The 23,088-nt window shown below is 42.8% G+C and overlaps 1 protein-coding gene across 4 annotated transcripts in view; it reads right to left on the minus strand.

The window, feature by feature from the left end:
• Positions 1-23,088, minus strand: part of LOC129711306 (triple functional domain protein) — a 333,015-nt gene that overhangs the window by 216,837 nt on the left and 93,090 nt on the right. For all 4 annotated transcript variants that reach the window (XM_055658878.1, XM_055658886.1, XM_055658868.1 and 1 more), the window contains exons 3-5: positions 15,394-15,508; positions 13,159-13,351; positions 9,969-10,481 (exon numbers count right to left, since the gene is read on the minus strand). In XM_055658878.1, the coding sequence (XP_055514853.1) occupies positions 9,969-10,481; positions 13,159-13,351; positions 15,394-15,508 (821 nt within the window). The remainder of the gene's footprint in view (positions 1-9,968; positions 10,482-13,158; positions 13,352-15,393; positions 15,509-23,088) is intronic.

Consider the following 23,088-nt stretch of genomic DNA (forward strand, 5'->3'; position numbering starts at 1 on the left):
GGGTGCAACAAAGCTGGATTCAAGCTGACCGAGTCTGATTTATCAGCAGAGATAGACATATTGGTTTTAAAACCATTTCAGTGGAGGGCTCCGTTCGATACGCTCATGCACATGGCGACCGCTGAAGCTTTGGTTAGTGGTGAGTTTTCTACTCTCGAGTCTTATTCTTTATTGTTTATGTATGACTCCAGTTTGTCCCATGGTATTGTTATCCATCTTGCTTGCCTTACACACTGCCCGCCCACCAACACGCTTCATTCACACGAATACATGACACACATAATCCTCGCGTGTTGTGTACTATGCTGGCACTAAAGTAGAAATAAACGCTTCGGGTATCACTGCTCCAGTGCTGCCCACCTCTTGCTTCGGGCGACTCTCTAACAACTTGCAGTTTTTAACATGCGATTTTATCCATCGCATTTTCCGTTTAGTTTCACAAGCTCTCGGAAATGCTCAACATTCATGAACGCGCCATTACAAAACGAATCGTATCCCTTTCGTCCAGATTTGGATGAGAAATCTAATCTTCGGATTACTTCACAATACCGACCTTAGTTTCAATCTTCATGGTAACTGTGAACGTACTGACTGGGGTACCTTGGAAAGTAGACCCGAGGTCCTGTCAAAGCACATCCTCCCCCCCACCCCAGTTACTTTTCAAAAGATGCCATCATTAAAAAATACCTTAATTCACGGTTGGCTCAAGAGTAACTCGGGAGACGAACTTGGAACATCGCAGAAATGACAAGTGAATGGCAAACTTGTCATACCCGTGGGAACTCGGTTAAACTCTTGATCATACACTTGGAATCTCGTACACAACCACGAGTCTTTCACTGGGGGTACCTCGTCGGTCAGCTTGCACCGTGAGACAGGGCTATAAGGACCTTTTTTCAGGCAAATTTCAAGAGAGAGTTAGATGCGACTCTTAGGGCCAAAGGAGTCAAAGGATATGGGGAAAAAACAGAAGAGGGTACTGATTTTAGATGATCAGTCATATTGAAAGTGCTGGATTGTAGTATGCCAAATGGCCTACTCATGCATCCATTTTTTTCTATGTTTTTCTCTATAGAAATTGCTCTTTCAATCTACCGTTTATGCCAACTATGATGCCTATCTATGCTGACCTACCTGCTTATATTAAGTTCAGATCCCTCTTCACCTTTTATATCTAAGCCTATGTCCAAAGTACCTGACTTTATGACAAACTGCCGGAGGAGGGTAGTTCCGTTTATTTGGTTCATAAAAGCTTTTGTTTGCGTACTATCCAGTCAAAAAAATGACTATACGTGATAACAATCAAGCCATCCTCTTAAACAATCAAGCCATCTGTACACAGATAAAGGATAAAGTCTGAGGTAGTTGTTGCAGGTACTATAACAACATTTATAGGTTCATGGATAGGAAAGGTTTGAAGGGATGTGGGCCAAACACAGGCAGGTAAGACCAGTGTAGATGGGGTTTCTTGGTCAGCATAGGCAAGCAGGGCCGAAGGGCCTGTTTCCGTGTTGTATGACTTTATGCCTTTAAGTGGTGGTAGCCTTGTTTAAGGCTGTGGATTCCAGAATATGAAAACTTGATATTATAATTTAATGTTAAAAGAGAATGTGCTGTTTATCACTGAGAAGCAAATTGTTACTTGATTAGTGAATGGTAAAATCTCATTAACATTAGCAGCAATCAAATGTTGCAGTATTTAAGATAGTGTTAAATTTTAAGATAATTTCACTGGTAGTTTTTTTTTCCAATTCATAATTTTTATGTACAGATTTGGTACATAAACCACAAAGGAACATAAATCATTACACTAATTATTACACTAAATGAAAACACTAATTACTTGAACTGCATGGGTGTTTTCCAAACAATAAACTTGAATGTTTTATTAATAGTCACACAGCATGGAAATTGGTCCTCTGGCCTAACTCGACCATGCCGACCAAAATGCCCCATCTAAGCTAGTCCTATTTGCCCGCCTCGGCATTGGCCCACATCCCTCTAATCCTTTCCTATCCATGTATCTGTCCAAATGTGTTTTAAATGCTTTTAGAGTAATAAGATGGCTGAGTAATGATTAAGAAGCAGGTAAATACTACATTCTAGTAAGCTACTAGATTAAAGTAGAATGAATGGTCAAGAATTGCGGTTTTCCATGAGATGGTAAAGGAAAATAGAGAAATCTCTTGAAATTTCTAAAATTTCTCTCAGTCTGTTGCCTCAGACAATATTCAAATTGGTGTAATGACGATTAGAAAGAAGAGGAGTTAGCACAAATGGTTAAAGGAACATAAGTTTGGATCTAATAAGAAATGGGGGAGTATACTACACACACTATCCTACACACACTAGGGACAATTTTACATTTGTACCAAGCCAATTAACCTACAAACCTGTACGTCTTTGGAGTGTGGGAGGAAACCGAAGATCTCAGAGAAAACCCACGTGCTCACGGGTGGAACATACAAACTCTGTATAGACAACACCCGTAGTTGGGGTCTCTGGCTCTATAATCGCTGTAATGTAGCAACTCTACCGCTGCGCCACCATGCCGCCCGTATATATTGGATTGATTACCTTATCTGATCCTAAATGAGCTGAAACACATAGTTCGTATTAATTCCGAATTCAGAGGTGGTTAATACAAGTCAAATCAGTCAATTAACTCTGTAACAACTTATTTGCAGTCAATACTAGGGTATAATTTGACATTTGTACTCAGAAGTGGCATGAGTCTATATAAGATTGATAAGGGGAACATCCAAATCCTAATTATAACGCTTTAGCAAAGGTAAAAATGGCACCCACCACACCCAAAAAGAGAATTTGACACCCAATACAAATGGAGAATTATTTCAAGATACATTCTCAGCATCAAAGCAAGAGGTCTACTAATGCTTGTCAGATTGTTTGTTGAACAATTCCTTCAGGGGGCATATTAGCAACGATTTCTGATGGTATTGATGTCCCCAGATCGAGATAGTCACTATTTATAGGGAGTTTCACATTCATTGAATTTAAACAAAGTGTTGAGACCATGCCAGGAAAGAGCCTATGATGCTAACATTTCTTGATTGGGAACTCCCATGGAGTTGTACTTGAGTACTCCTCGCGTAATTTACTGCCAAATTAAGAGTAGCAACAAACAAATCGGTTTGCTTTGGTCTAATGAATAACTTACCTTGCTCTGATTAATGTGGGAAACATTATGCAACCATTATGGTTGCTTTTCAATAACCAGAAACAAATTTGACAGGTAATGAAGCCATGAATTGGCAGCATGCATTGTACATAATGACCAAATGCAAAGCAAGTGTGAACACAGTTCACCCTCATTATTATGGACTTCTTTATAATGGATTTCAGTTAAAGCATACAGAGCATCCACACAATAATCATACACCAATATCTCGAACAATTTTTGGAGTTCATCCATGCGGTCTTTAAATCTTTACCATTGCATCTCCACCCTCAACCCTTTAAGTATAATTTGCCAGTCTATCTTAGCCAATTACCATCTCATACCTTCAACTATGATCATCAGCTATGATCTAATGGTGGATCAAAATGGATGGGCCGAATTCTTCTCCTATGTCTACTCCTAAAGTCTACAGAGGCTGTGCACGCTGGTCCTAGACTCTCCCACTACTTGTAAATGTCCTCTCCCCATCCAATCTATATTTGCCTTTTTGTGCCTTGTCTTTTCTTTTGTACAAATTTGAACATATAACTTTGTTCTTTTCTGTAAGTCCGTTTTTCAGTTTAAAGTTTTGTCTGCAGTCCTAGTTTGATGATTCATCAGGAAACTGGCTGCAGTCTAGTTTCAATGCATCATGACACTTTGGAATAGCTTTCTTTGTCTGGATGCAGAATAAAGTGCAAAACTAAAAGTGAGGAGGGAAAGTGATGTCCGAGAAGAAAGTGAAGTATGAAAGGATATCTTTCAAAAGGTGGCAGGTGGAATGTAATATGGTAAAATTTGAAGTTCTAAACATTGGCATGACATACAGAAAATAGCATGTTTAAATGGTCAGAAACTTCTAAACGTCATTGTACAAAAGGATCAGTGTGCTGGTTCGTGTGATTCAGAACGTTCACATGGGAAAACAATGATTGTACAAAAGTGAGAAGCCCTGCTACATTTGTACAGAGCCTTGGTCTAAATCCAAGGTGCATTATAAACTTTCTATGCTAATTTTGCGATTAAGCGTTTGTCCCACAAAACACTGAGATAGATTAGCCTTTTCCTGTAAACAGGAGGAACCTCAGATGCTGGTTTATAAAAGAAGTCTCAACCCGAAAGGTCATTTATCCACTTTCTCCAGAGATCCTGCCTGAGCTGCTGAGTTACTCCAACGGTCTTTCTCGCCTGTTCCTACTAGATTTAATAAGATTAAGTTGTTCATCATGAAAATAAAAGGCTTGGAGAGGGATGGAAAGGTTAGAACTTGAAAGGCTTCTCAAAGGTGAACGCAAAGTTTAGTTTATTGCCAAGTGGACTAAGGTACAGTGAAAAGCCTTTTGTTGCAAGCTATCCAGTCAGTGGAAAGACTACACATGATTACAATCAGGCCGTCCACAGTGTACAGACTGTACAAAGAGTCTACAAAGAGCAACAGATAGGTTAAGAGGCTCGGCAAAGATATGGCAGGGAGTACAATGTGCGGAAATGAGGTGATCCACCGATAGAAAAACAGAATTTTGTTTAGAAGACAAGACATTACAGATTTTTTTTTAATATGGAAGAATGGGTATACTTGTACATGAAACACCGCGTTAGCATGCAGGTACAGCAAGTGATCAGAAAGGCAAATGGAATAACAGACTTCATTAAAAAGGGAACAGAGCATGAAAGTTGAGACATTTTGATAAAACTTGCAGGGTCCTGGAGAGACCATGCATGGAGTACTGCATACAATTGTAATCTCGTTATTGAAGCTGGGATACATTTAAGCTGGGAGGCTGTTCAGAAAAGATGCATAGATTGATTGATGAGATGAATGGCGTGGTCTTAATGAGGAAAGTTAGAGAAGTTTTGGGCTATACTCGTTGGTATTTAGAAAAATAAGAGGGAGTTTTATTGATCCAAATTTTATTGAACTAGGAAGCCTGGTCTATAATAACTAGCTGCCATTTTAGTTCAAGATAAGGAATAATTCCTTTTCAGAGAATCATTGATCTTTAGAATTCTCTCCCCCAGAGAGCTGGAGACTAAAATGTTAAATATATTCACGGCTTGGATAGACAGATACCATGCTTATCGAGGAATCAATGGTTGTGGGGAACAAGCAAGGAAGTAGAGCTGATGCTAAGATCAGATTTGCCATGACCTTATCAAATGGTGAAGCAAGATCAAGGGTCGGCATGGTCTACTTTTTTTTTCTTATCTTATGTTCACAACTTTTCAGGGTAGGGATTCAAAATTGAGTTGAGAAGATATTTCTTTACTCTGGGGCTTATTAATATGTGGAATTCTCCAAAGCAGAACAATATGCAACTGCACATATATAAGACAGGGATCAATGGATGTATGGAGAGTCATGAGATGAAGGGATAAGGGAAAAGTGGGCCTTTGTCATTGAATTGCCCATGATCTTTTTGTGCAGCAGAGGTGTTTGAGAAAAACATGGCTTTGGTCATGGATAATGCAGGATTATGCCACTACATGTATTCAATGAATAGATATCTTACTTATCCAACTGTACTTCAACAAAAAAAATGGCCTTGCTCCAAACCTGTAGGGCTGCACCACAATTAAAAATCTACTATCATTTTGCTCCGGGTTAATTGAAGCTCCGAGGTACCAGTTTATAACCTGCCGTTCAGTGCTGATCTGTTATTTTTTGATTCTGTGTTTTGACTATAATTGTGCTTTCACCGAGATTCATAGTATCTGCTGTGAAAATTTGTCTGTTCTCAGTACAGGTGCACAACCTTTTATCCGAAGTTCCAAATAACGAAAACCTCCGAATAGCGACATTTTTTCAGTCCTTGAAGAAAGGTCCTTGAAAACGTTCACCGAGGACGGCCCGCAGAGGTGACAGCGGAACCTCCGGTCGGTCCTCGAAGAAAGGGGAACTAAATCCCCATTCATAAAAGAGAAGGTGAGGGTATATTGCGCGGGAGGGTTAATAATTGACAATCTTCTGCTGCCTGCCAGCTGAGTTAAAAAGTTCCCACGGTAGACACGTTACACAGTGTATCGTGAGTCTTGCATGAGAACTTTTTAACTCAGCGGGCAGGCAGCAGCAAATTGCCGCTCCCCTAAGTTTCAATATGAAGGAACCCCTCTGATTCCAGGCCATGTGTGTGACACCCTTCCCTCCCCTCTCCAGCTCCCCGCCCATTGACAGCTTCGCGGGGGTTTTGCAATGAAAGAGAAACGTTGAGCTAGTGCCAGTCACCGGAGGTCAGGACCAACGGGACACTGTGCCCCCAGGCCCACTGCAAGCACGGATCTGGGATCTCTGGGATGTGCTTGCAGTGGGCCAGGGGGTCGGTGTCAATGAGGGTTCGCAGCTCGGGCAAGCGATTATGCCACTTGTCTCTGTAGCGGCCCATATGAGCGGGTTCCTGTTGGCTGAATCTATTGCCGTCCCCCTGGACAGGGTTGAGAGACGTCAGAAAACCAGAAGCCGCTCCCCGATTGTGCGCCGCTACAGCATCAAGTGGCAGTTCGCCCACAGCCCGAGCTGCGCCCCCTCATCGGGACACCGACCCCCAGGCCCACTGCAAGCACGGAGATCCCAGAGACTCACAGCCAGCAACAACTCTAGCCCAGCCCCGCTCCAACTCCAGAGGAACCCGGGTTGCAGATGAGAGGGCGCAGCTCGGGCTGTGGGCGAACTGCCACTTGTCGCCTTAGCGGCGCATCGGGCAGCGGATTCCTCTGGAGTTGGAGGGACAGGGAGACACAGCAGCTTTTGAGAATGGTGGGCAATCACTTCCAAAGTTCTGCCCACACAGTCAGTACACCTCTTCCTACACTTGTCTCCCGCACTAAGATTATCTCGCAGAGAATGATCCCAGCCTAACCCTCCCTATTCTCTCCTATTCTGCAAGAAAAAACTACATTGAAGACTCAAACTCGCGTTCGAGTAACTGCCGGGATCGAGGCGCAAACTCGCGACCAGCCGTTAAAATCTACGCTAAAAATCTTCCATTCCGAAAGCCGAAAAATTCTGAATTACGAAAAGTGTCTGGTCCCAAGGCTTTCGGATAAAAGGTTGTGCACCTGTATAAGTCTCAGAAAATGTCCACTAATCAGTGGAGAACAAAATGCCTCGAATGAAGAAGTTAACATAGTAAAACAAGAAGGAGAAATTGTTGGGAACGAAAGCTTGTAATTTCCAGGAACACGATAAATTTTCAAGATATCAAAGACATATTAGATGCATTGACAGTCATCTTCCAAAGTGCCATTGATTTTTTTTGGATTTGATTTTGAATGGCTCCTATAAATTGGAAAGTAGTAAATTAACCCCACTATTTAAGAAAGGAAGGAGGGAGGAAATAGGAAACTACAGTTAGCCTGACATCAATATGAAGGAAAACATGGGAATATATTATCAAAGTGGTAGCACTCACAAAATAATAATAGAATCGGACAGCTTCAAAGTAGGTCAATGAAAGAGAAATGTTTGATAAATCTTTTTTGAGGTTGTAATAAGCAAAGTGAAGGGGAACCAGTTGATGTGTGTTTGAACTTTCAGAAAGCCTTCAATAAGTTCCATACAAGAGATTATTAAATAAAATTAGAGCATATGAAATTGTTGGCAATATATTGGTATGGATCAGGGATAGATTAGCACATAGAAAACAGAAATAAACAAGTTATTTTTGGATTGTGGGATCAGGGCCAGAGTTTCAGCTGCACACAATAAACATCAATGGTTTGGATGACAGGGTTAATGTGAGATTAAGTACTCTGGGAGCAAAACAAAACCAGAAACCATTGAAAGTTTTAAAAGGCATTCAGAGTGTCCTATAAATTACTAAAAGACAATGGGCAATTAGAGCAAGCAATGGAAAGGCCCTGAGGTATTGTTGTAGAACAGAGAATGTTGGGGCGGCAGGTACATAGTTCCATGAAGTGGCCCCACAGTGGACAGGACTGTGAAAGCGGCACTTGAGATGCTTGCCGTTACCAGTCAAGGTATTGAGTACATGAGTTGGGACACCTCATTTTACAGACGTACAAGATTTTGGGACGTAATGTTACAGATATACAAGGTGTTGGGACATCATGTTACAGATGTACAAGACAATGGTAACTTTTGTGAATATCCTAAATACATTTGAAGTATTGGCTACATTTCTAGACACCCTGCTATAAGAAGGATGTCATTAAGATGCATAGCATGCAAAAAGGATTTGCGAAGTTGTGACTGGACTGGAGGGTTTAAATTACATCAACAGGCTGGGTAAACTGGGTCTCTTTTCTCAGGAGCAGAGAATGCTGAACGACAATCTTACAGAGAGTGGTATATAAAATCATGAAGGACAACGTTTAAAAGACATTTAGACAGGTTCATGCTAACGATTGGATGGCTATAGGCCAGGCATTGGCAAGCCAGACAACCTCATTTAGGCAACTTGGTCGGCACAGATAAGGTGGGCCAAAGGGCCTGTTTCCATGTTGTATAGCTCTAAGATCCTATAGCTCCAAGTAAAAGACAAATGATACGTTGACCAGTATTAGGATCCAAGAATAAGAGTCAATCTTGCTGCTTCATGGTAGGGTGCTGGTGAGCTGCCTTTGGAATATTTTATCCTGGTTTGCTCTCCCTGCCCAAGGGGAAATATATTTGCAACAGAGTGCAACAAAGTTTTATTCCGTTGATTCTTGATATGGGAAGTTTGTGCTAATAGAAGAGATTAAGCAGATACTCTCCAAATTTCAATGGCTGAGAGGTGAACTCATTGAAAACTTCAAAATTCTAAGGTGGGAAAATTGAGTAGAAATTTAGCTGCAATCTTGTGAACAGTACACCAGGCTGGATGAGTCACACCCAATCCTACTTACATTCTTGTGTTCTTTTCATGTGAAGGGTTTAAAAACATGTTTAAAGCCTTGATTTTTTTAACTCAACTTGAATTTGTTATGGGTAAAAGATCAGGATGAGAGACAATGGATACAAACTTGATGTTCCGTGTGGAAACACAGGAACTGTCCCCAGCATTATATATGATACAGATGAAAGAATACATCCAAGTAAATTGATGACACCAAGTTAACAAATAAGGGACAACATTCAAAAGGGACACTGACAGATTTTGAAAACTGACAGATTGAAAAATCTGCAACACTATGAACTTCAATTAGAAGTATGAGTCTTTCCTATTTGGATCCAAGAAAATTTAGGGACCCAAGTACATAAATCTCCCACGACTGACAGGTACAAGATACAATGAAAGAGGTTAATGGGATAGCATCCTCTATCTTTAAAGATTCACAAAAAAACAGGAAAAGGTTTGGAATTTAAGGATGTTTTATTAATTTTAAGCTTTGGATCAAGCCCATTTGGTTCAGTTCTGAACACCACTTTTCAGGTTATGGGGTGATGACAGGAGGAATACCTTCAAACTAAATGTAATGGAAATATGGGAAATGTCACCCCTCTGCCCCTTTACCCCTTCCTTCTACTCCTCCTATTCCCCCCCCCCCCTCACCTTCCCCACCCCCACACAACGCCCATTTCCCCCACCACTATCTTCCCATAACATACCGATTCCTGCCATTACAAAGAGTGCTGGAACCATAATCTTTTTAACCCTGTGAACCAAAAGCTGGAAAAGACTGTTTTCCTCAGTTGTCACAAATAAGATGGACTGAATGGCTTCCTCGTGTACTATAAATTTCAATGGTTCTCAGCACACTTGAATTTAAATTAACTTTGGAAATAACAATATCACTCCAAAACCAGCCAAGATTGTTAATGCAACCTAAATGGCTTATCAATCCTTACCTTTTCTGCATCTTGTTCAAACAGCCTTAGCTGAAAGCATTGATCGAGTTTCAGCTTGCGTATATGCCACATCTGATGCAGATGCTGTCTGGTTGAGTGTAGTCTGTCCAACATACTGGACACTTTTGGTACAAGGCCCTGAAAATCTGCATTCCCTGATATCGAGTTTTTATGGGGAAAACTTTCACTGCTTTGAATCCTTTGCAGCAATTTTTGCCCTTCTAGATCTAGTTCTTCAATTGGAGCTTTGATTACTTTCTTCTTCAGCAGCGAATGTTCATCAATCATCTTTCTTGCTCCTTCCAAGTCCTGAGGGAAGTCTTTTTTGGCGAGCATTTCCTGTAGCTCTTCCAGCCTGGACAACATGTGTGATGCATTGCTTATAAAGTCTTCAAAGGCCACACGAATTTCAATCCATTCATCGTGGTTGTAGTCCAGGCAGCCATCAAACTCCGGAGTAAGCTGCGATGGGTCAACTACTTTGGTGAGACCTTCTATGGACACCATGTTGGTCTAAAAGCAGAGAACATGTTACCAAATTGGATAATAAGTCACTATCAAAGATTACACTTATGTGAAACTTATTACACTGCTTGAAAAATGCTTTTGTTTATGTTGGCAGAACTCCGGATTTACATTTTTTACGGATCTGATTTTCTCTCCAGTAAAGATAGCATGGATTTCTTTTAAAAGACATGGCCACCAAGAATCATATATCAAACTTTAGAAACTTATAGGATATATAGTTTAAAATCAACTTAAATATTTCACCCCCACCCAGAGGGAAGTATATAGTATTCTCTGCAAAAAAGGAACAGCCTACCAAGAGATTGAGGTACAAACCAACACTACTTGCAGAACTTTAGTGCAATCTCAAAACCTGCCGCAAAAACCTGCAGCAAAAAAAAAATAAAAAATTTCCATTAATAAAACAATCAACGTCAGGCACTTCATTAAATGTTTTATTGTATACCTAGTTTGTGAAGTAATTAATTTCAAGTTTTACGATCTCTAAACAGTTCCTGAACTTTTGTTTGGAATGTCCAGTGGCTATTGCAGACTTTTTGATAACTGAATGAGTAGTTTTACTTTAAACTGTACCTTGTTTACACATTTGCTTCAACTGTGTCACCTCCACTCTATCCAGCCTTACGCAATTTCCTACCGTCTATTCCAATGGACCCAAAACATTTCAAGCAACAGCTTCTCTCACTGCTTCACAACTTCCAGCTAGAGAGCCCCTTGAATTTTATATTTAACCTCTTTGTCTCCAATACAGTTTCTCTCTTCACAACATTGTCGGGAAGCAACAATTCAATTTTCATTAATGCACTCTTGCTCTATATTTCCACCACCTACTGTCACTGCCAACACTATCCTTTCAGACTGCTTTTAAAATACCAACTCATGCAACACATCTTTTATTAGGAAAGAGATATAATTTATTGTCACCCTCCACCATTTTCTCTAGTTCCTTCCACTGGCTAATACTTAAATTGAAGCAGGCTGCCCAAAGCTTCAATACACTGATTGTGAATTTAACTAAATTTCTAACTTAACTACCATTCTTCACTAAGGCTACCTAATCAAACTTTTCCATCCCACGGTAACCACTGAATTACTGAAATCTTTAACTGGAGTTCTGTCGAATCAAAATCGACTTTCATTTCCTATTTTTCTAGGTTTCCATAATCCGCACTCATCAGATTTTACCTTGCTCAAAATGCAACCATTTTAAATTTCCCTCACATTGTCCCACATGACCATCACCTTTATCTTGCTGACTTGTAGCAAACTGTTCTACTCCAACATAAACTCTGAAGAAGGGTCTCGACCTGAAACGACTCCTATTCCTTTTCTCCAGAGATGCTGTCTGATCTGTTGAGTTCCTCCAGCTTTTTGTGTCTATTTTTGGTTTAAACCAGCATCTGCAGTTCCTTCCTCGGTGCCAAATACTATAACGTGCAATCACGGCTCTTTGTACATTCATGTCTCATATTAAGAGCAGCTTTTGACTAACCTTGTTTTCTTATTATACATTTTTCTCCGACAAGACCACAATTTTCATCCCTGCAAATTGTCACTATATTTAATGTGTGTTACACATTATTGATACCTAGTTGACCAAAAATATTTTCTGGTGATCGGGGGCATCCATTAATCATGTTGTGAACTAGCATTTTTCACAGAATTTTAAAAATATTATACCCAAAATTTGAAAACAAAAAATGACCTATGCATTATCTCACATTTAGTCAATTTGTACCCAATTTTTAGAAACCAACCTGCAGAATAATGACCACCATGGCTTCACTCAAAAATAAATCACTGGTTTTTAAGTCTCAGCAGTTAGAAAGACGTGATGAATAACATGCCGTAATCATTCAATAGAAGTTGCAGCAAGCTTTCTTTCATTCAGTTACTAATTGTGGGAACTCTGAATAACAGTTCACCAAAGAGTCACGTAAACGCAGTTAAGGACTCCTTAAAAACTTTGCTCCAATTGATTGCATAACGAACTGAACATTATCTTATCACACAATATAGTGAAGAAGCAAGTGTGCCTACAGAGATTCTGATTATTTTTGGATGAAAATGTTATGAGATAACTTAAGTAATAAAGTCCCAACTCATCAGGTCAAATTCTCAAATGTTTAGTCCACTATACCAGCTTTTTCCTGTTAGTTAAATGGATTAATTTCTTAAATTAGCCAGTTCATTGGCTATATTTAAGAGGGAGTTAGATGTGGCCCTTGTGGCTAAAGGGATCAGGGGGTATGGAGAGAAGGCAGGTACGGGATACTGAGTTGGATGATCAGCCATGATCATATTGAATGGCGGTGCAGGCTCGAAGGGCCGAATGGCCTACTCCTGCACTTATTTTCTATGTATCTATGTATCTATATAAACCAATCCTAAATATTGTTTCTTAAGAGATTTAAACAATGACAAGTACCTTGCTTAAGTTAGTTATAAACAGTACTTAGGACTAGATGTGTTTTCACAAAACATGTTTATAAACTTCCGGGATTTACTCACAAATATGGCAATAATTTGTCTTGTCACTAGTGACTTTAAATAAACTTTCAAATCTCTTGTTTTGAAATAAAGAAGTTAATGCTTTGCCAAAAATCTGCTGTGAACCATTAAATCTGCTTTTGGATTTATTCTGATATCTGTCTCAAAGTACCTCAAACTCAAACTTTGAGCTCCCAAAGTTAGTCCTTTGCTTCTGCCAGAAGTTGTCTGGCTTGATGATCAGTGCAACGTGAATACAGCCAGGAAATGACTCCTGTAGAATCTTCAGCAGCGGTTTAATGGAATCCCATTTGGAGCCTCGCATGTCAACAATCACAGTGAATCCACGCTTACACACCTCCTCACTGGAGAGAAGAAAACAAGGCACAAAGTGAGCGTACATATAAACAAGAAACACAGACTGCATAAAGAGGGGAGGAAGGAGAAGGTGGGGCAAGGGAGGAGAGAGGGGAGAGTTGGTAGGAGAAGTGAAAGAAGTTAAGAACTGTCTTGACTCTACACTTCTTCCCACCCTGCTTCCTGTAAGGACTTCATCCCCTACTCCCAATTCCTCCGTCTACGCTGCATCTGCACCCAGGATGAGGTGTTCCACACCAGGGCATCGGAGATGTCCTCATTCTTCAGGGAATGGGGGTTCCCCTCTTCTACCATAGACAAGGCTCTCACCAGGGTCTCGTCTATACCCCGTGACTCTGCTCTCTCTCCCCCTTGTCCTCACCTTCCACCCTACCAGCCGTCACATACAACAAATAGTCCTCTGTCATTTTCGCCACCTCCAACGTGACCCCACCACTCGCCACATCTTCCCATCTCCTCCCGTCTGCTTTCCGCAGAGACCGCTCCCTCCGCAACTCCCTGGTTAATTCATCCCTTTCCACCCGTACTACCCCCTCTCTTGGCACTTTCCCTTGTAACCGCAAGAAATGCTACACCTGTCATTTTACCTCCCCCCTTGATTCCATTCAAGGACCCAAGCAGTCTTTCCAGGTGCGGCAGAGGTTCACTTGCACCTCCTCCAACCTCATCTATTGCATCAGCTGCTCTAGATGTCAGCTGCTCTACATCGGTGAGACCAAGCGTAGGCTTGGCGATCGCTTCGCCGAATACCTCAGCTCGGTTCGCAATAACCAACCTGATCTCCTGGTGGCTCAGCACTTCAAGTCCCCCTCCCATTCCGAATCCGACCTTTCTGTCCTGGGCCTCATCCATGGCCGGAGTGAGGACCACCGTAAATTGGAGGAGCAGCATCTCATATTTCGTTTGGGCAGTTTGCACCCCAGCGGTATGAACATTAACTTCTCTAATTTCAGGTAGTCCTTACTATCTCCTCCCCTTCTCAGCTCTCCCTCCACCTCTTCCTTTCTTCTTCCCTCCCCCCACCCTCACATCAGTCTGAAGAAAGGTTTCTGCCCGAAATGTTGCCTATTTACTTCACTCCATAGATGCTGCCTCACCCGCTGAGTTTCTCCAGTATTTTTGTCTACCTTTGATTTTCCAGCATCTGCAGTTACTTCTTAAACAAGTGCTTATTTTCCTAATTGCTTGATATCACTCCACATTAGTGATTTGTATACCAGGCTGCCAAAGTTCTCCTAAAACTTCAAACTCACTTTTTCACAGTATGCTGTCTTTCTGTTTTAGTACCAAAGTAAATGTTCTCCAATTTTTTCATATTATATCCCAGCTGCCGCCACATCCTTGCCCATTAACTTATCCTGTCTATTCTCCCAGAAGACGCTGCATGCTTGACAAGGCTAACACTGCCACCTATTTTAGTGTAATCAGCAAAGTTAATCGTCAACACCGCCCCCACCCAATCTCCGATGTAGACTATGAACAGCCAAGGCATTAGCAGTGATCACTGTGAAATTCCACTAGTCACATCTTCCCAACCCAAAATGACCAGTTAATTCCTCCTCACTGTTTTCCACTCATTAACCAATCGAGAAAAACAATCGTTTCAGATTGGAGAGTGAAATCTAAAATTAGTGCTTGGAAATACTTGCACAAACAGAAAGTGGTGGTTCAAACTCTTCCACAAATGGAACAATAGGCAAAGTCAATCATTCATTTAAATCTGAGTTAAAACAAATAAAACTAACTGTGTTCAATATTTGTTAAACCAAATTTGTTAGCCAAATATTGTTGACTTTCTAAAATATATTATATACTGATAGTTGCCAACCTATATCGTCAATAACAGCAGTACTTCCCAGTGCCATCATTTAATATTTACCAAGTTTCTAAGCAAAATTACATAGATATTTGGCAGAATATTAATTTTTCCCACCATTCACATTTTGAACAAAGACAGTTTTGCAGCAAAATAAATTGTGCAAAATACACAACTAGTACAATTTTCAGAACATTAATGCAGGTTATATACCTTGGAATATTAGCTAAATAAGAGATAAGCCGCCTAAGATCTTCTTGTCTTATTCTGTCATGGTTGCTGCGTGCTGGAAATGTCAAGACGGGCCCTCCACGCTTATCTCGTCCACCTGGAAAAAAGTAATGTTCAAGATCATATAAAGGCAAGCAAGTAATAACAAATGCATTTCTCCTAACTTCTACAAAACAAAATCCTGTAGCAAATTTATTTGTAATATATTTGGAAGGAAATTGCCTACTTCACGAAGGATGCCGAATTTAAAAACCTTAAATCAAACAAAAGATGACAATAAATATTGATTACTGTCAGGACACAGCTCCAATATCTAGTCTTGTCCAAGATGACCACAGATCAGATACCACGTAGATTGGTTCAGTGGCTTCAGAATCTTTGGAATTCTCCTAACCCAGAGTGTGAATGTAGTCATTGCGTATATTCATTAATGAATGAGTCATTAAGTGTATTCAAGCTTAAGATGGACTATTCAAGAATCAAAGTGTATGTGAATACACAGGAGAGTAAGTGAGGCGAATAATCAGATCGAACGTGATCATATGGAATTGCACAGCAGGCTCAAGTGGGCAGAAAGTCCATTTCTATTCCTGTTCCTTAGGTTAGCATGTTTAGTTGGCAAGGGAGTGATAAGTGGTTGCTAACAAATCCGTCCATCTTCCTTTGGAGTACAAAAAGAATGGCAAAGTTGCGCCCCCAAAAAGCTTGGTGAATTCATATTCTGAAGTTTTACTTCAAAACAAACTTCATGTTTTATCATTAATCTTTCTAATGTATTTTTCAGAAATAACGAGGTCAAAATGGGCAGAATTAATTGCCCAGCTCAATCAGAACAGACGCTGCCTTTTTGCATGTGAATGCCCAAGGGTCCCTTTGAAAGGCACCATAATTTCAATTTTAATTAGAAACTTGCTCCTGACTGCAAATTTTGATTTATTTTTTCAACTCCAGTCATAGATCATTTTCAGAATAGAAAACTAATTTCTGGTTTCCACACATTCGAACTGAACCATCTGATCAATATATGGTGATTGCACAGTTGGGCTTTTCCACTGCCGACATGCTTTTAGGGTGCGCAACCAAGGAAACTGATAAAACTGAAACATGGTCACTGGCCTTCACCTGAAACTTAATTCTCTTAACATCAATTCTATTGGCTTATTCTGGCCTAAACAGCATTTAAAAAAATAATTAATACAATTTTCCTTTTTTGTACTCTCTGTCTCTATTTACAAAGTCCAGAATTGTAAATGCTTCAGGAACTCCATCCTCTCAACATATCCTGCCGCTTTCAAAGATTTATGAACTGAGTTCCATCTTCTGAATATTCTTTAATGCCTACAATGTCTTCCCTGTTCTTTCTGCCAAAATGTATCCTCAGGGCTCGTAATTAACGGTTGCCCGGTTGCCAATGGCCACCTAAAGTCCCGCCGGGTAACCTAAAAGCCGTGCCATTTTGCCCGGCTTGGCAAGCAATAAAAAAAATCAAGTAGATCAGGATCAATCCCTGAATTAGGTAGATGCACATTCCTGGTATTGAGATAAAATTGCCCTGTGGGGGCGGGGTTAATGAATAGGGACGGGGGACGGTCACTCTTCCAGTGGTTGCGGTGCAGGATTGGGGTGATCCCGGATTCCTGGGCACAGGGAAGGGAATTCCCTCGTATTTGGCGAGCGTCCGACCCGCAGCCCCGGAACCGAGCATAGGCTGCGCTGCCGGCGCACGGGCGCCACTCTCAGAGCACCCGGGACACTTACCGTTCAACTCTGAGCAGACCCCCCTCTCTATCTCTCTCTCTGTCACTCTCCGTCTCCGCCCGCCATCCATGTCCGGGCCGCCGGGTCTCCGCTCTCCGGCCGCACCTCATCCGCCGGCACGGCCGACCGCCTTGAACATGCGCGCCGCCATGACAAGCACATCCTCGGCTGCCCTGCACATGTGCACTGCCACGGCCAGCACATCCTCCCCATGCACATGCGCACAACCACGGCCTGCACATCATCGGCCACCCTGCACATGCGCACTACCATGGCAACTGGTCGGCGCCAGGGACTTTCTCTCTCCCTTAACATTGTGGGAGATCTGGCCGCCATTGCTGTCCGGTCACAGCCTCGCCGCGACCGTTGAAACCCAACTCTGGAGCTGGAGCTGGAGCTGGAGCTGGAGCTGAAGCATGTGCGTGTGCGTGTGTGTATATTATATATACCCACACACACAATTTCCCTCCTGGGATTAATAAAGTTCTGTTGTATAGTATCGTGTGTGTAGGAAGTAAGTTTATTGGCCAAGTATTCACATACAAGGAATTTGTCTTGGTGCTCCACCCACAAGTAATAACATGACATACAGTGACAGTTACGAATGACTCAGAAAACACTAAACATAAATAATAATAAAACATTAATGATAAAACACCATTGATCAAGCATGTGAACCAACAAAATACCAGATCAAAGGGAGGCTACAGATTTTTGACTGTTGAGTAGAGCAACTACTCGTGGATAAAAACAGTTTTTATGTCTGGCTGTGGCAGCTTTGACAGTCCGGAGTTGCCTTCCAGAGGGAAGTGGTTCAAAGAATTTGTGGCCAGGGTGAGAGGGGTCAGAGATGATCTTGCCCGCTCGCTTCCTGGCCCTTGCAGTGTACAGTTCATCAATGGAGGGAAGGTTGCAGCCAATAACCTTCTCAGCTGATCGGATAATAATAATAATAACTTTATTTATAAAGCACTTTTAGGTAACATCAGTTACCACAAAGTGCTGTACAATGGAAATCAACAAAAAGTTATCACAAAACTAAAACCATTAAAACGACAGGACTATAAAAACAGTAAAAAATTAAAAGACATTAAAAGCACTAAAACAGGAACAAAGTCTCAGCCAGTGTCGAAAGCCAGTGAATAAAAGTGCGTTTTCAGGGAGGATTTAAAGATGGACAGTGAAGGGGCCTGTCTGATCTGCAGCGGCAAGGTGTTCCAAAGTGCCGGTGCAGCAACAGAAAAGGCTCTATCCCCTCTGAGCTTCCGCTTAGACCTTGGTACCTCAAGGAGCAGCTGATCCGCTGACCTGAGGCACCGGGTAGGAGCATATAGGTGGAGCAGCTCAGAGAGGTAAGGCGGGGCGAGGCCATTCAAAGATTTAAAAACAAATAAAATAATTTTAAAATGAACTCGAAAGTGCACTGGAAGCCAGTGAAGGGAGGCCAAAATTGGCGTAATGTGCTCCCTCTTTCGAGTTCCGGTTAAAAGGCGAGCGGCAGCATTTTGGACCAACTGGAGACGCGCCAACGAAGCTCGCGAGACTCCAGTGTAGAGCGCATTACAGTAATCCAGCCGAGATGTAATAAAGGCATGGATTACTGTTTCAAAATGCTGCCGCTCCAGAATAGGCTTCACCTTTGCCAGCTTCCTTAGGTGAAAGAAGCTGGACTTAACCACTGCGCCTATTTGCTTATCTAATTTAAAATCACTGTCCATCATAAAACCCAGGTTTAAAACTGTTGGCTTTTCAAACACTGCAAGTGGACCCAAGTCAACAGAGGGAGGTTCACGGCAGCCATTAGGGCCGAACAAAATCACTTCCGTCTTTTTTTCGTTAAGTCCCAGAAAGTTTAAGGCCATCCAGGACTTAATGTCCTCAAGACAAGACAGAAGTGATTTTAGGGAATAATTATCTTCTTTCCTGAGTGGCATATACAACTGGCTATCATCCGCGTAAAAGTGAAAGGAGATGCCATGCCTTCTTAAAATTGAGCCCAGTGGAAGTAGATAAAGGGAGAAAAGCAGGGGGCCTAAAATTGAGCCCTGTGGAACCCCATATGCCAAGGGAGCAGAGGAGGATTCAAGGCCACCAAGGCTTACACGCATGGTTCTGTCTGCCAGATAGGACCTGAACCATCCCAGGGCACTGCCACAGATGTCCACTTGTTGCTGTAATCGGGAAATTAATATTCCATGGTCCACAGTGTCGAAGGCGGCAGATAGGTCCAGCAAGACAAGAACCACATAATTACCGGAGTCGTTTGCCAGGAGGATGTCATTAGAGACCCTTAGCAAAGCCGACTCTGTGCTATGCATAGCCTTGAAACCAGACTGAAAGACCTCCCGGATGTTGTGCTCATCCAGGAAGAGTTTCAGCTGGGCATAAACTACTTTCTCCATGATTTTTGAGATAAATGGCAGCTTTGAGATTGGCCTAAAATTGGCCAGGACAGTCTGGTCCAGGCCTGGTTTCTTGAGTAATGGCTGCACTACAGCATGTTTAAATTTTATGGGGACAACCCCGGAAGACAAGCTACTGTTTATGATGGCAAGGACCGAATGCCCTATGCTCGGGAAGACCTCTTTAAAAAGAAGAGGAGGGACAGCATCACATGGGGAACCCGATGGCTTGATATGGGTAACCACATCCTCTAGACCCGACAGCGTCAGGGGAACAAACTTATCAAATGCCACCCGGCAAGGGGCCAGAACAGGTGGGTCTGAGGCAGGAGCTGAGATAAGAGCCCTAATAGAAACAACCTTGTTTATAAAGAAGTGCAGGAAGTCGTTGCACATGATTCACTGCAGCCTCCAGGTGTCGTGCTTGGTGGCTGAGCCAAACCAGACCATGATGGAGAAGGTGAGGACAGACTCCACAATGGCTGTGTAGAATTGTACCATCATTGCCTGTGGCAGATTGTGCTTCCTCAGCTGTCATAGGAAGTACATCCTCTGTTGTGCATTTTTGACTGTGGAGTCGATGATAGACCCCCACTTAAGGTCCTTGGAGATGATTGTTCCCAGGAACTTAAAATACTCCACAGATGTGAGTATGGTGTTGTTGATGGTGAGTGGGGTGAGGGGAGGGGGAGCTCTCCTAAAGTCCACAAATCCACAAATTGCGTACAGTTTTGGTCTCCAAATTTGAGGAAAGATATTCTTGCCATAGAGGGAGTACAGAGAAGGTTCACCAGACTGATTCCTGGGATGTCATATGAAAATATGAAGAAAGACTGGATAGACTCGGCTTGTTCTCTCTGGAATTTAGAAGATTGGGGGGGGATCTTATAGAAACTTACAAAATTCTTAAGGGGTTGGACAGGCTAGATGCAAGAAGATTGTTCCCGATGTTGGGGGAGTCCAGGACAAGGGGGTCACAATTTAAGGATAAAGGGAAAATCCTTTAGGGCTGAGATGAGAAAAACATTTTTCACACAGAGAGTGGTGAATCTCCGGAACTCTCTGCCACAGAAGGTAGTTGAGGTCAGTTCATTGGCTATATTTAAGAGGGAGTTAGATGTGGCCCTTGTGGCTAAAGGGATCAGGGGGTATGGAAAGAAGGCAGGTACAGGATACTGAGTTGGATGATCAGCCATGATCATATTGAATGGCGGTGCAGGCTCGAAGGGCCGAATGGCCTACTCTTGCACCTATTTTCTATGTTTCTATGTTTCTAATCAAAGGAAGTGCAGATGCTGGTTTAAACCAAAGATAGACACAAAAAGCTGGAGTAACTCAACAGGTCAGACAGAATCTCTGGTCAAAAGGAAAATATTACGTTTTGGGTTGGGTCTGAAAAAGGTTCCTGCACACCTTTGGAATGTGGAAGGAAACAAGAGCACCTGGAGAAAACCCATGCGATCAAAGGGAAAAGGTGCAAACCATCCAGACAGCACCCATATTCAGGATCAATTCCGGGTCTCTGGCACTTTTAAGGGCCTGTCCCACGAGCATGCGACTGCATGCGGCAAACGCGTCCTAACGTGGTCGCTTGAGCCGTATGGCCTCGCGGGGCCGATCGCTGGAGCCGTATGGAGTTGTGCGGAGCTGGTCCCAACATCGCGCGGGACTCCGGAAAACTGACAGTGTTCAAAAATTCCACGCGGCAGCGGCCTGCCGGCCCGCAGCCGCATTGAGTCCGTACGCACCGCCTCGACGGGTGTACGCACCATCTTGACGCCGTACGTCACACGCGAACTTCCCGCGGACTTTGCTCGAACTTCAAGTCACTCACTCGACCTCCGCGCGGCCCCCGCTTCTGGTTTGGTCGCGCTTGCCGCGTACAGTCGCATGCTGGTGGGTCCGGCCCTGTACGGGGATCATTCGACCTCCGCCCTTGCCCCCGCTTCCGGTTTGGTCGCGCTTGCCGCATGCAGTTGCATGCTTGTGGGACAGGCCCTTTAGGCAGCGACTTTATGGCCAATGAACTGCCCCGGAGTCTTGGACTGAATTAAAACATACAGTGGCTGTAAAGGGGGAAATAGAGTGACTTAGAGATTTAAGACTGAAAATGGATAGTTTGTTTTTTTTAGTAACCAAAGTTTTCAACGTATAATTTTTTGTATGTTGGAAAACAAAATACAGTGGCACAGCTGGTAGACTTACTGCCTCACACGCCAGAGATCTGTGTTCGATCCTGTCCTCGGGCACTGTCTGCATTGAATTTGCACATTCTCCCTGCAAACGTGTAGGTTTCCTCCCACATCCCAAAGACGCATTGGCTTTGTAGGTTAACCTGTCTCTGTAAAATTTCCCCCAATGTGTGTGTAGGGAGTGGGTGAGGAAAGTGGGATATCAGTACGTGTGAATGGGTGGGAGACAAAGAAGCTGGAGAAAATCAGTGGGTGAGGCAGCATCTATGCAGCGAAGGAATAGGCGACGTTTCGGGTCGACGCCATTCTTCAGACTGATGTCGGGGCAGGGGGGCGGGAAAAAGAAAGGAAGAAGCGGAGACAGTGGGCTGTGGGACAGCTGGGAATGGGAGGGGAAGGAGGGAGCAAGCAAGGACTACCTAAAATTGGAGAAGCCAATGTTCATACAGCTGGGGTGTAAACCATCCAAGCAAAATATGAGGTGCTGTTCCTCCAATTTGCGGTGGGCCATGGAGGAGGCCCAGGACAGAAAGGTTGGATTTGGATATGGAGGAGGAGTTGAAGTGCTGAGCCACCGGGAGATCAGGTTGGTTATTGCGAACTGAGTGGAGGTGTTGTGCGAAGCGATTGCCAAGTAGGAGTGAGGCCACCGTCGCGGAGTGAGGAACAAAAGACGACAATAGACAATAGGTGCAGGAGTACGCCATTTGGCCCTTCGAGCAAGCATTGCCATTCAATGTGATCATGGCTGATCATCCACAATCAGTACACCGTTCCTGCCTTCTCCCCATATCCCTTGACTCCGCTATTTTTAAGAGCCCTATCTAGCTCTCTCTTGAAAGCATCCAGAGAACCTGCCTCCACCACCCTCTGAGGCAGAGAATTCCATAGACTCACCACTCTCTGTGAGAACATTTTTTTCCTCGTCTCTGTTCTAAATGGCTTACTCCTTATTCTTAAACTGTGGCCCCTGGTTCTGGACTCCCCCAACATCGGGAACATGTTTCCTGCCTCTAACGTGTCCAAGCCCTTAACAATCTTAAATGTTTCAATGAGTTACCCTCTCATCCTTCTAAACTCCAGAGTGTACAAGCCCAGCTGCTCCATTCTCTCAGCATATGACAGTCTCGCCATCCCGGGAATTAACCTTGTAAACCTACGCTGCACTCCCTCAATAGCAAGAATGTCCTTCCTCAAATTAGGGGACCAAAATTGCACACAATACTCCAGGTGTGGTCTCATTAGGGCTCTGACAAACTGCAGAAGCCCCTCTTTGCTCTAATATTCGATTCCTCTTGTTATAAAGGCCAACATGCCATCGCTTA

This window comes from Leucoraja erinacea, chromosome 2, assembly GCF_028641065.1.
Source record: "Leucoraja erinacea ecotype New England chromosome 2, Leri_hhj_1, whole genome shotgun sequence".
Lineage (NCBI taxonomy): Eukaryota > Metazoa > Chordata > Chondrichthyes > Rajiformes > Rajidae > Leucoraja > Leucoraja erinaceus.